General features: G+C 47.2%; 1 protein-coding gene across 1 annotated transcript in view; it reads left to right on the forward strand.

Annotated features, from left to right (window-relative positions):
- SMC3 (structural maintenance of chromosomes 3) overlaps positions 1-13,343 on the forward strand; it is an 889,895-nt gene that overhangs the window by 818,699 nt on the left and 57,853 nt on the right. The window contains exons 27-28 of the mRNA XM_086922774.1: positions 5,198-5,375; positions 5,556-5,662. Coding sequence (XP_086778900.1) covers positions 5,198-5,375; positions 5,556-5,662 — 285 coding nt within the window. The remainder of the gene's footprint in view (positions 1-5,197; positions 5,376-5,555; positions 5,663-13,343) is intronic.

Consider the following 13,343-nt stretch of genomic DNA (forward strand, 5'->3'; position numbering starts at 1 on the left):
TCCACTTTGGGCGTGGAGAGTGTGGGGCCTTGACCTTCTGGATATGAGCACCTGTCCTCCGATCAGGCTGCCAGTTCGCAAAGACCTCTTGTCTCACCAACAGGGCGGGGTTCTCCACATGAATGTACGCAATCTATACATACATACTTGGAGACTGAGCGAAGGCAATTGGACTGCATTTGATTTGCCACCTGAAGTCGTAGGTGTCATCCTTGCCACTCTGCCTTTTGACTAATTTCCTTTTTTTTTTGCTTTGAGCACTGGGAAAAAACTCTGGGGTGGCTTTTGCAAAACTGAACTCTTGCAACCAAAGCTCTTGGACATCATTTGGTTTGTTTTGTCTTTGGGCCAGGAAGGCCTTGAGGTACACAACATTAAAGGTTATTTGTTGGCCCTATAAGGGCCTTCTATGTTTGCTGGACCAATTGTTGATTAAATCTCCTATTGTGATCATATGTATCAGAGGTTTGACACACATGTTCCCTCCCAGATCACCTGAGATGCCGAAGTAGGTCCCTTAATTTGATATTGACGTTTTTCATTTGTATGCTCTTTAAGCTATTGCATAGCTGTTGGCTGCGTCTACTGACCTTTAGGTCAGTTTTTTTCATTGCGAATATGTGCACTTCCGGTGCAACCATACTACACTGCCTTTTTCCCAGACAAGTAGATGCTGTGGAATCTTGCAGCCGCCTTACCGAAAGTTCTGACTTTTCTACGTTGAGCAATCCTTCACTCGCCCAACGTTCTTTGTTCCCCTCACCCCTCTAAAGAGGAGGAAATGCTACATCAGTTGGACCCCAAAAGGGCTTTTCGCTTTTACAGTGATCGTATCAAAGACAATCGAGTGTACGATAAACTTTTTGTGAGGTTCTCTGGAGCAAATAAAGGGAAGGCGGTTCAGGAGAGGACCTTTTCGAGATCGAATAGTCCTCTGCATTATGATCTGCTACACACTAGCCATGGAAGAGCCTCCAGAAAATCTGAGAGCTCAATCCACCAGGGATAAGGCTGCTACCACTGTGGTGTCATCCAGAGTGTCTGTCCTTGACATCTGCCAGGCTGCATCATCGGCTTCTGTTCATACATTCACGAAGAGCTAGTTCCGACAGAAAGGACTTTTCAACTGCTCGTTCTGGGAAGACTTATTGGTCAGAGTCCCCTACACAGACCCTCTACATGGGCATTACAGCTTTAGTATCAAGTCTTAGCTGAGTGATCTACAGTTAGAAGTATCCACCAGAAGAACAAATCATTTACATTCTGTTTATATCATGTGTGGCTGTCGATACACATGCTCTACATACTCCTGCATCTAGTGATGGGTAAGATGTTTATAAGTTGTTTTCTTCGAAGAAGTTTTTGATTCATGAGATGTGCTTTAACTTCTCCCTTATTTCTCAATGCATATGAGCATAGTCTCCGTATTAGATTGTTTTTTCTGCCATTGGCTTTGTACGTTCACCAAAGGCTCAGAATCAGTTATGTTCTTCTGATGTTTTTTGGGCCCAGGATGTTCCTATTGGATAGAGACGATTTAAAAGTGCTGTCCACACTTTGTCTGTACTTTGCCCTACTACTCTGGATATCTTTGTGGGACCACCTCTGCCCAAGGTAGGGACACTCCGATGCAAGAAAAGGCTATCCTTAGAGACTCCTATGGATCAGGTGACAAAAGGTAGAGGACAGGGCACAGGCCCACTGCCAAAGCTTCTACTACTGCACCCCAGTGGTCCACACATACGTATTCTGACTCTGGCATTTGTATGACCCCATTTACCCATATGACTAGCCCGTAGACCCACGGCCAGTTGATGAATCCTGGGAGGACTACAGTGTTGACGCCCCTTGAGGATCTTGATTTGGAGCACAAGACAGTTAGGGCATACCCCCCAATTGACACTTTGGACTACTATGAGATCATCCACAGGTTAGCTAGACACCACCAAGTCTGGTACAAGAGGGTGAGGACTTCCTAGTAGAGACTTTATACAAATCTGAATGCACGGTCAGATATCTAGCCATGCTCAAAGGCATGTTTAAATCTGCCCCTGATAACTTGAAGGAGCTGGTAAACTTTATGGTGGGGACACCTAGGGGAGAGAAAAAGTATCCAGCATACCCTATTTACATCAGAGGCCAAGTCCCCCTTGACTCGTTGGTTGTTCACACCATACTCAAGACAGCCTCCATCCAAGCCACAGGTAATGCCCCTCCACCCAAAAAAGAGGGCAAAAACCTGATTCTCAGCGAAAATAGTGTCAGTAGGGGCAGCTACATACTAGCCCATAGCCAGTTCTGTCAACCTCCTCACCAGGTACTACAGGTTTCAGTGGGAGAAAATGCAGGAAGTCATCAAACACCTCTCAGACAAGTAGAGATAGCAGGAGGATAAGATAATAGACGAAGGCAAGATTATCTTGAACACCAACATTTGTTACACGCTCCATTCTGCAGACAAAACCTCCAGAGGCATTAACTGTAGCATCCTCTGCGGAAAAGACCCTTGGCTTTGCATCTCAGGGTTCAAAAGACCCCTGGCTTTGCATCTCAGGGTTCAAACCCAAAGTCCAGCAACAAATCCCCAACCTTCCATTCAACAGGGAGCATACCTTTGGTCCACATGTTGACGAGATGCTAGAAAAGATCATTAAAAAAACTAGAGAGATTTCAAAACCCATGGGTGATCTGCAGACTACAACTGCACGAAGAACATTTCGCTAACAGTCTAGGGGAGGAGCTAAAGCTACATCCCCATAATATTCTGCAGTCTTATCAAAGACAGGAGCACTTCTTCCACCAACAGGCGGGCAAAGATACACCAGCGGCGCATACAGAAGAAATAGAGGGGTGAAAGGGATGAGGAGACTCCAGTAAAGGCGCTTCCGTCTCTTAACAGTGACTTGCTCTACCTCTTACCAGCCCCTGATCACACAACACTTGTAGGTGGAAAAACACAAGATTTCCTCTCTCGCTGGGAGAAAATCACATCAGACCCAGTGTGTTTCATAAGTGGTTTACTACAGCTACTGCCTCGAGCTTCTCTCAACTCCTCCTAGCATTCCACCTCAGACATGTCCCCAACAAGACCATCTTCCTTGAGGAAGAGATGTAGGTTCTTACCAAAAAGGGGGCAATAGAGAGGGTGCCTCCACACCATCAGAGGAAAGGAGTGTACTCTTTACTTTCTCATTCCTAAATAAGGGCTGCTCCCTCAGACCTCTTAACAAATGCAACCTGCAAGACATCATCCATCTTTTCTGTCAAGGCAACTGCATGATGCTGCATGACCTCAGACACCTACTTCGACATACCAATCCACCGTGCCCACCATTGGTATATTCACCTTTTGGTTCGAAGTACTTCCTTTCGGGGCTACCACTTCTTAAAGAGTGTTCACGAAGAAGCTAGCAGTGGTGGCTTCCCATTTGCGATGGGTGGGTGATTGGGTAATCAAGAGTGCTGGCCTAACACACACAAGCAGCGGATTCAATGCGCCAGAGGTTTGGATTCACCATAAATGCTAATTCCCACCTGCACCCTCAACAAATCCTTCCCTTCCTGTGAGATGTGTTGAATGTACTTAAAGAGAAAGCCTGGATAAATTCTTCCAATAAGGGACAGTGAAAACGTTTAAATGACACCGATACCAGGTGTAACAACTCTCCTGGTGTGGGGGACATTAGTTTCTCAAAGACAAACTTCCACTTTGGAAGTTTGAAAAAAACATGTTAGAGATTTGACAAACACCTCTCAGTTTGAGGGTACCATCAGCAAAATTTTAGCAAGGGTGGTGAACATCTCTAAACGTGGATTATGGGTACTCCGTCAAGGCAATTGAGTATTTTACTGCATCATCTTGACAGAGTCCAAACCGTAATCTGCACTCTAAACCAGTCCTTCAGGGAGGAGACCTAGCATAACTTGTGACTCAAAAGCATGTCCAAAGAGAAATAATTTGACAATGTTTGAACAACACTAAATGGCAGGAGTATGCACAGCATGTAAATCTACTGCTGCACTATAAGCTACGAACAGATGCTTAAAGGGTAACTAAAGTTTTCCTTCTGGTGGATACTCGAGCTAAATGGCAGATTCCTCACCACTCTCCCACCTCCTTGTTCTGTGGAGTATCTTTTTTTTTTTTTTTTTTTACTTTTAGAAGGGTGGCAAGTTAACCCTTTCGATGCTGATGACGAGCTCAGCTCGTCATCACCCAAAGGTGTCGTGTGCTGATGACGAGCTGAGCTCGTCATGAACAAATGGCATCAGTGGTTTTCCAGCACAGCAAGGGAAAACGCCCAGCAGCCATGTGGTTAATACTCAGCACACTGTTATCTATTGTATGCGATCTGCATATTAGGGCGTGGAAAATATCAGTTAAGACACTGCCATCACTGCAGAGGGTTTGCATTTACATGCAGTGCTGCGCTGTCACTTCCAGGGAAGCAGCGTGATGCCACGCGACACCACTTAGCAGCACGCAGGTACCTGGGGAGTATTGTAAGATAAGGAATCTGTGGTTAAATTATCCACCGAAGGTAAGTAACTTCTATTGTTCCCATATTTTCATGAAGTCCTTTCAGATAAGTTTATATATTTCTACAATTGTGGTCCCAGAACGTGTTATTCATGGCGAATTTATCTTGAGGCAGTAAATCCACCAGCATAAACCCTCCTAAGTTTGATAAACTGAGCGTATTAAAAATAATGAAAGTATTTCTTTTCAGCTTAACATTTATATTTCATTTAGAAGTTTTCTCATTGGACTTTCAGTTTATATTGTATGGAAAGGGTATCAGGACGACCCACTCTTGTTTCTGACTCTTTTCAATGCTTAAACAGAAAAAAGCAAGTGTCCACTTTAGAAAACTCCACTCTATTTTCGATGGAACCTATACTGCTCAGGCCTTCCTTTCTTTTGACAATTTACAAGTTTGTGAACACAACAGTGCGATGGAGTTGAACCTTTGTCTACATACCCACTCAGTTCTGTACTAGTGGGTAATCAACCCCATTCACTTATTCAGTTTGTAATGTCTGGTTGGACAACGAAGTTGCAAAAAATAATTAAATTGAAGGTCTCAGTTAATAGTTACATTTAGGTATGTTTTGCAAGTTAGTATTTTGAACAATTTTTAAATAGTCAATCTATTAACTTCTAATGTCCAACATTGTTTATTCTGTTTTTCCACAGGTGTCCTTTACAGGAAAACAAGGTGAGATGAGGGAAATGCAGCAGCTGTCAGGAGGACAGAAGTCATTAGTTGCCCTTGCACTAATTTTCGCCATCCAAAAGTGCGACCCTGCCCCATTCTACTTATTTGATGAAATTGACCAGGCTCTGGATGCCCAGCATAGAAAAGCTGTCTCAGGTATTTTCCTTTCGTTTTGCACCATTCAAACAAAATACTTTTGTTGCTGATAGTGTAAATCAACTATACTAAAGGAGCCTGCTTATATTACGTCTTTTTTCGGTATTCGAGGTGAGTTGAAATAAATAATTTTTTGACCTTGAGTAGTTTGCTGAATCACTACTGTTTTATTTATTGCAGATATGATCCTTACACTAGCAGGACATGCCCAGTTTATTACAACAACTTTCCGACCGGAGCTGCTAGAATCAGCTGACAAGTTCTATGGTGTGAAATTCAGAAATAAGGTAAGTTTCATGTGCTCATATATAAAATGTAATTTGCAGTAGTAAGCTAAAATACTTTCTTTTTCATGCTTCCTGTGTTGAAATGTCCCCATCGTCTGCTGGTTATCTCCTGAAACTTGGATCCTGTCCTCTAGGAGTTTGTTGATTGCCAGCTTTGAATCTGCTTTCGGTACACGTGCATGCACATCTAAATAAAGTACCTGCACTGAAAAACTAACAAAGAAGCATTTTTCTATTTAAATTATACCACCATGACCTTATCAATAACACTTCCCATAGCTTCAGGGTAAAAGTTTTGCCAGTCCTGCCAGTAGAGCATTTCCGACAATTGCTTACTTCTTGGGGTGCTTGGCAGGGGCATAGATCAAAGACCTATATCTCACTGTCATGCACAGGTTCAGAATAGGATGGGAAACGGACATGATTTTGAAGCCTAACCATTCACCTACAATGAGGCGTTACGGTTCAGGTCCATGCTTGTTAAACCCATGAACTAGAAACATAGTGTGAACTACTCACCGGTGGTTCCTCTTTTGGGTTACTCTCTCCCTTTTCATTGAAAGGAAAATTGTAGGCATAGCACTAGATTGATAATCTATCATCTCTATCCTCACAACTGTCCATCTGTGGCTCATTGCTAACCCTGTTCTTAATCTTTGTTGTTGGCTTGCTTAAGAGGCCTCTGTAATTCTCCTGAACTCCTCTTTCCTGCAGACGAATTGGATGTCGCCCTCAGTTTGGAAAGGAACACGTCTGCAATTTTAACTATCATAAGCATAGGTGCATGCTTATCACTGTTTGTACCATGGCTGTGCCCCTAATGTGGCCATCACTTTTCCTGCTGAAGGTTGGACATCTATGCATACAGTGTGTGACTGGCCCTTTGTCAGTCAAAATTCCCAGTACATTTGTGGTTTGTTGGAAACATGGTTCTGGTCCTTCTTTCTGCCCTATGCTTGAGGAATAAGAATCCTGTTGGAATGATTTAACTGAATGTGTCTCCAATGTTAACTGTTTCCCCCAAAAGGACAATTTGGAATATCAGACATTTTACCAATAAATTCACGTATGTTGGGTGATTATTTTTTCAGGCAGAACCATTAAAAACTAGATACTTTGGCAGTGTGCTTTTAGTGGATTTTTAGATGGGTATTTCTTTCGGAAGATCCATCACCTTATAAATATCCTCCGGGTGGCAGACTGGATTCAGAAACGTTATTTCCAGCAGCAGTTCTCCAGTGCTACCAAGTGTGCTTGTAGTTTAATCCACTTATCTGAAAGAGACACGTTAGTGATAGATTCCTTACCTTAGAATATCCCCAGGCGTCAGACTGGATCCTGAATTTTTTTGCGTAGCAGTACCCTTGCGCGTCGGTAGGCGTCGTCTGCGGCTCCGCATCCGTCGTGGGCGCCGTGATGACGTCGTCGGAGTACTTTAGACGCCGCCTACGCGTGCTGACGTCAGTTCTTCTTTTTTCAGCGCCAGCTAGCGCAGATCTGGAAAAAGTTGTACTCAAGTCACTTTTTGACTAACCTTTTGAGATCCTTTTTGATCAATTTTTCGAAGTCTATTGACTCAGACGGTGCCGGTAGGGATGCCCGGGTTCAAGCCCTGCGCCGACTGCAACTGACTGATGTCGGTTACCGACCCCCATCGCCGGTGCCTGCACTGTTTGGGCCTGGACCACGACGACACGGCCTGCTCCCACTGCCGGGCCCTGACGACTAAGGCTAGACGGGAGCGGTCCCGCAAGCGACTCGAGCTTCGGCAGTATGCCCTGCGCCGCTCGAGGTCCCAGTCCGAAAGGAGGTCAGGGACCGGTCGCGGGGCCGGAGCCCCCACAGTTCCGGGAGTCGTCATCGGTCTTCGGGCTCGAAGTCCTCAGGTAAGAGGCACAAGAAGTCGAAGAGGCGCCATCGCTCTTCTGACTCCCCCCCGATACTCGCGCAACGCGGCCGGGGGTTCGGCGACACCGCCACGCGGCTCCTGCCGCGGCCTGCCCCACACCCGCCGGTCCCTGGGCAGGACGCAACGCCGGGGGAGATTGCTGACGTCCTCATGGCCATGAGGGCGCTCGCTCCCCCGTCAGGTTCCGCGGCGCCTTCGGGCCAAGCGGTTCCGACTGGGTCCCCACGCGGGCCGGTTGCTTCGGCACCGGCGCCGTCCGGGGCTTCGGCCTCGTCGGCGACTTCGGTCCCGATGCCACAGGGCCCCACTGGGTCCGGTTCCGGATCCGGGTCGTCGCCGGTCGATTTAACGACCTCGCCGACACCGGCCCCTCGGGTGTCGCCCCCGGCGCTGTCCCAGGACGACGTCGTCCCTGGTCCTGTCCTCGATTCGGGTCTGTATTCGACGCCGCTAGGAGATTTTTATCTCAATGACCCGGCCCCATCTTTTGAGCCTGAGTACCAGGCTGTGGGTGATGAGGAGGATTGGGAGCGGTCTGAGGACCCTCTGGCACAGGAGTGTCAGTGGACTGGACAGGAGAGCTTGGGGAGGCCAATGGGCTGGACACTTCGCCCGACACTGGCTTTGTCTCCCCTCCTAGCGTGGCTACGGAGGAGGGGGCTGCTTATAGCGTGGTGCTGATGAGGGCGGCCAAGGCATTGGGCCTTGATCTCCCCGTCGCGGCCGTGAGGACTAACCTCCTCACTGAGGTCCTTAAACCGCAGTCAAGCTCGGCCGAACCTCTGCTGCCGTTTAATGAGGCCTTGTCAGACGTTCTTTCGGGCACTTGGTCCGGGCCCCCCACAGGACAGCCTGTGGATAGGAACGTGGCCAGACGCCACCGCCCGGCTCCGGGTGACCCTTGCTTCTCTTCCAGGGGATACTCATCAATAGTCATAAGCACTGAATAGTCCCGCCCTCGTGCGGGACCCCGGAGCAAATAGCCAATAATATGCAAATATCTACATATATATATATATACAAATATAAATACACATAAAATAACTATATATATATATAGATAATATGCATACACATATACATATGCAGCCCAATATAACCATACTAGGCTAATAAACACTGCCCCCAAATGCCTGTATAATCTTTACATTTGTTAAATAAAGACATATAAACTACATTATATGAAAATGCAAAGAAGAAAGCACTGCCTTTGTTGTCTTTGAAACACACAACCTTTATTTTCAAAGGTAAAACAGGCAGGATCATAGAGGCAGCTTTAGCCTAGATAGGCTGCATTGTAACAATAGGAACAAAAAAACTGGCGCCGTGCCTTTAAGACCTCTATGAGCCTCCAGGCTCCCATCATGCACCACAGGTGACAGTTAGGTGAGTTCTTTTTTCCGGCTCCTTCTGTGAGGATCCTGGAGCATTGAGCTCGCCAGTTGGTGATATTTTTTCACTTTCTTCTGGTAGTTCTTCAAAATTTTTGTCTTTACTCGACGTCTTTAGTCATTATCTGACTAAATCAACAATTTTTTGTGGTTTTTTGGCTTTTTTTCCATTCACAATGCCGGCCTTATTTATTAAGTGCCCGGCCTGTGGCAAAAAAATGTCAAAGACAGACCCACATTCGGTCTGTGTGGCTTGTCTTCCATCTTCACACAAGCCAGAACTCTGCTACCATTGCAGCAAGTTGTCCAACAGGACTTTGAGAGAGAGAGAGAAGAGCAGGCTTCAGTCCCTGCATGACAGAGGAGAAACCGTGAGTGGAAGGGAATAATTTCACTCCAGGAAAACTTCTTCTCAGCAAAAAGAACATAAGGATAGAGGGGAGAAGAGAAAACATCGTTCCCCTTCAACTTCGAGGGACAGATCTTCTTCTAGAGTTCCGGTATGTTCAAAATCGTCGAAATCAGCGTCACGACATCCGTCGAAGTCGCCGTCGAAGAAGGATTCGTCGTCAAGAGGTGAGAGACGTCAGGAACGTAGGCGATCCAGGTCTGGCTCTCCTATGGCTATGAGAGGACGGGACTCGACGTCGTCACATCGACGTCGAGGGTCACCGCCGAGAGGCTCGAAAGATAAGTCGCCGTCGTGGAGGCTTCGACGTCGAAGAGCCCAGGGCATATGGCGTCGAGAAAATCATCGCCATCGAGGCGCATGACGTCAACGCCCAAGAAACACTCGACGTCGAAGAAGTGTCCGTCGAGGAAGTCGACGCCGAAGAGATCTCCGTCGAGGAAATCGTCGCCGAGGAGGTCGCCGTCGAAGAGGAGGTCTCCGTTGGAAAGATCGACGTCGAGGAGACCGCTGTCGACGTCTCCTGCCGCAAAGAGGCCTAGAACGGTTTCTGTAGACCGATCTAAGGTTTCTGTGGCTACTTCTGGGAGTTCTTCTTCCTCCCCTGGGCTCAACATTGTAGAGATCTCTCCAGAGCCCTCAAGAAAGCCTTCACCTACAGGAGCTAATATCTCTCCACGATGGTTGGGAGAACTCAGAGATTGGAAGATTAGGAGAATCAACCTTCCAAGATCTAAGTCCAGGTCTCCTGTGTCGGAGAGACCTGCTTCAAGATCGAGGTCGCCTCTTTTACGAGTGATCCAGTCTCCTAGAAGGCGTGAGCGTACTCCTCAGAGGAAGTCTCCATCAGTCAGAAGGCGGACTTCTCCTTCTCCGAGGTCCTCACATCACCGTTCATCCAAGAGACGTGATACGAGGTCTTCGACAAGGTCTACGAATTCGAAGAGGTATTACTCTCCGACTTTGTCATCAACTCCTCCAAGTAGGATATCGCCGATTGATGACGTAATAACTTTTAATTAGGTTCTTTGCCGTGGGGCAGCGAACCTTAATATAGAGATGCCTGTTTCTACTGCTAAGACTACAGTTATCTTCGAAACATTGCATCAAAAATTGTCATCGAGACCTCTACTTCCTTTGGTGCCAGGTCTGTTGGAGCCTGCTGAGCATAAGTTTTTGACTCCTGCATCCTTGGGAGCGGTTTCATCACGGATCGCGAAGAAGTATAAGGCTCCGGACAATGATCCATTGTTTCTTAGATCTGACCTGCAGCCTGATTCTGTCATCATCTCAGCGGCACGCAAAAACCAGAATGGAGCGACGTCCTCATCTGTTCCCCCGGACAAGGACAGCAAAACGATGGATTCGGTAGAGAAGAGAATGTGTGCCACTTCTGCTTCCTATATGAAGGTCGCCAGCGCCTCCGCTTTGTTGGGTCGCTATGACCGCGCACTTTGGGATTCCTTATCCAGGTTCGCAGAGAAACTTCCCAAAGAAGATAGAGTGATTTTCTGGAAATCCTTCATGAAGGTGGGCTAGTGGCTAATCAGGTGATTAGCGCAGCGGCGGATGCTTCTGACCTGTCTACACACGGCTATGCTCATGGTCTTTGCGCAAGGCGCTCAGCTTGGTTAAGACTTACAGGTCTTAAACCTGAAGCCCAACACCGCATTCTAAATCTACCGTTTAATGGGAAATCGCTCTTTGGGTCTCATGCTGATGATGAGATGTCAAGAATGAAGACGGAGCTGGATACTGTGAAAGCTGTAGGTCTCGAAAAAAGAAAGGACACTTTTAGGAAAAAATACCGTCCTTATGATTGGAGACAGGGCCTGCAGAGGGTTCAAACCCCTCAATGGTCTTCACAACAAAATCAGGGAAGATCCCAGTTCTCCCAGCGTCGTCCCGGTAGAGGAAGAGGCGGCATTTCCAGACAGTCTGCTCCTGGAAACAAGGAGCAACAACAAAAGCAGTGAGTGTTTGCTTCCCCTGAGCCCGTTGACCACTCCAGTGAGGGGAAGTGTGTGTTTTTACCTGGAGGAGTGGAAAAACATCACAAGCGACAAATGGGTGCTGAATATTGTGCAAAATGGATATGCAATCAGATTCAAGTCTCCCCCCCCCCCCCCCCCCTTCCGTTCTTCCTCAAAAGACTGTATTCCATCTTCTGCATCTTTTGAAACAGGAGGTGTCTGTGTTACTCCTAAAGAAGGCCATCGAGGATGTCCCGAGGACACAACGTCAGCAAGGTATTTACTCCCGATACTTTCTAGTTCAAAAGAAAGGTCCAAACAAGGAGTTCAGGCCCATACTAGATCTCAGGCGCCTCAATCAGTTCATTCGGCGAGAAAAGTTCAGAATGCTGGCTTTACATCAAATAATACCACTTCTGCATCAAAAGGACTGGATATGCTCCATAGATCTTCAAGATGCGTATTTTCACATCCCCATTGCCCCAAAGCATCGGAAGTTTCTAAGGTTCTGCATACAAACCAGTCATTACCAGTACGCAGTCTTGCCCTTCGGACTAAAATCAGCTCCTCGCACCTCTTCAAAGTGCATGGCAGTCGTAGCAGCTTTCCTAAGGAAGAGACATATTTTTGTCTATCCCTATCTAGACGATTGGCTGCTAAAGAGTGCCTCGCCGGTTCTACTTCAGCAGCATCTCACGTTCTGCATTCATCAGCTTCGGAGACTAGGTCTGCACGTGAATTTCAAAAAGTCTATCCTCAATCCCACGCAGAGGATTCACCATCTGGGCGCACTTCTGGACTCAAAGGACGCAAAAGCGTATCCTTTGGAGGAGAGACTATCCTCCATTCTCCTCAAGTGTCAAACAATGTTAAAGACTCTTCGACCAACGGCCAGACAGATCTCCTCTCTGCTAGGATCCATGGCGTCTTGCATCTTCCTTGTTCCAAACGCCAGGCTGCACATGAGACCTCTTCAGCAGTCTCTGGAGGATCAGTGGTCCCAGTTTTCGAACCGTTGGGAGGAGAAGCTGTCACTACCTCTTTCGGTTCGAATCTCCATTCGATGGTGGATGCAGCGGAATCATCTGGCTGTGGGAGTGCCTTTTCAGGAGGACATGCCCAAACGATCACTGGTTACAGATGCGTCCCTGCAGGGTTGGGGCGCCCATCTGGATTCCCTTCAAGTCCAAGGAGTGTGGTCGGAGAAAAAGGTCGTATCACATCAACATGTTGGAGCTCAGAGCTGTCCATCTAGCTCTCAAGGCTTTCTTTCCTGTGCTCAAGACCTCATCTCTGCTTGTTCAGACGGACAATACAACAACGATGTACTATCTGAACAAGCAGGGCGGAACGAGATCCAGGCCTCTGTCGCTGGAAGCACAAGCAATCTGGAAGTGGCTTCTGGCTCGGGAAATGAAAATTTCAGCTGTCCATCTGCCCGGGGTTCTCAACGTCCAAGCAGACGACTTAAGCAGACACTTCGCAGAAGCGCACAACTGGGTCTTAAAAGACGAAGTTATAACAGACGTCTTCCAAACCTGGGGGTTACCAGAAATCGAACCCACAAAACCTTTCCAAGGGGCGACTGTTCCAAGAGCCGTTTCCACAACTAGTACTAACAGCGGACGCATCACTGACAAGCTGGGGAGCCCATCTCCTTCAATACACAGTACAAGGGCTCTGGACAAACAAACAGAAAAGCTGCATATCAACCAACTGGAACTGCTAGCAATATTCCTAGCCCTAAAAGCATTTCAGAAATACTTGTACAGCAAGACGGTGTTGATCTGGACGGACAACATGACGCGATGTACTATATCCAGAAACAGGGAGAAACGCACTCTCCACAGCTGTCCCATCTGGCACAAAGCATATGGAAGTGGGCGATTCCGAAAAACATTTTTCTCCTAGCAGAACACCTTCCAGGGAAGGACAATCAGGTTGCCGACCTGCTCAGCAGGCACAGCCAACAACTACACGAATGGGAGATTCACCCCAG

Source organism: Lissotriton vulgaris, chromosome 5 (assembly GCF_964263255.1).
Source record: "Lissotriton vulgaris chromosome 5, aLisVul1.2, whole genome shotgun sequence".
NCBI lineage: Eukaryota > Metazoa > Chordata > Amphibia > Caudata > Salamandridae > Lissotriton > Lissotriton vulgaris.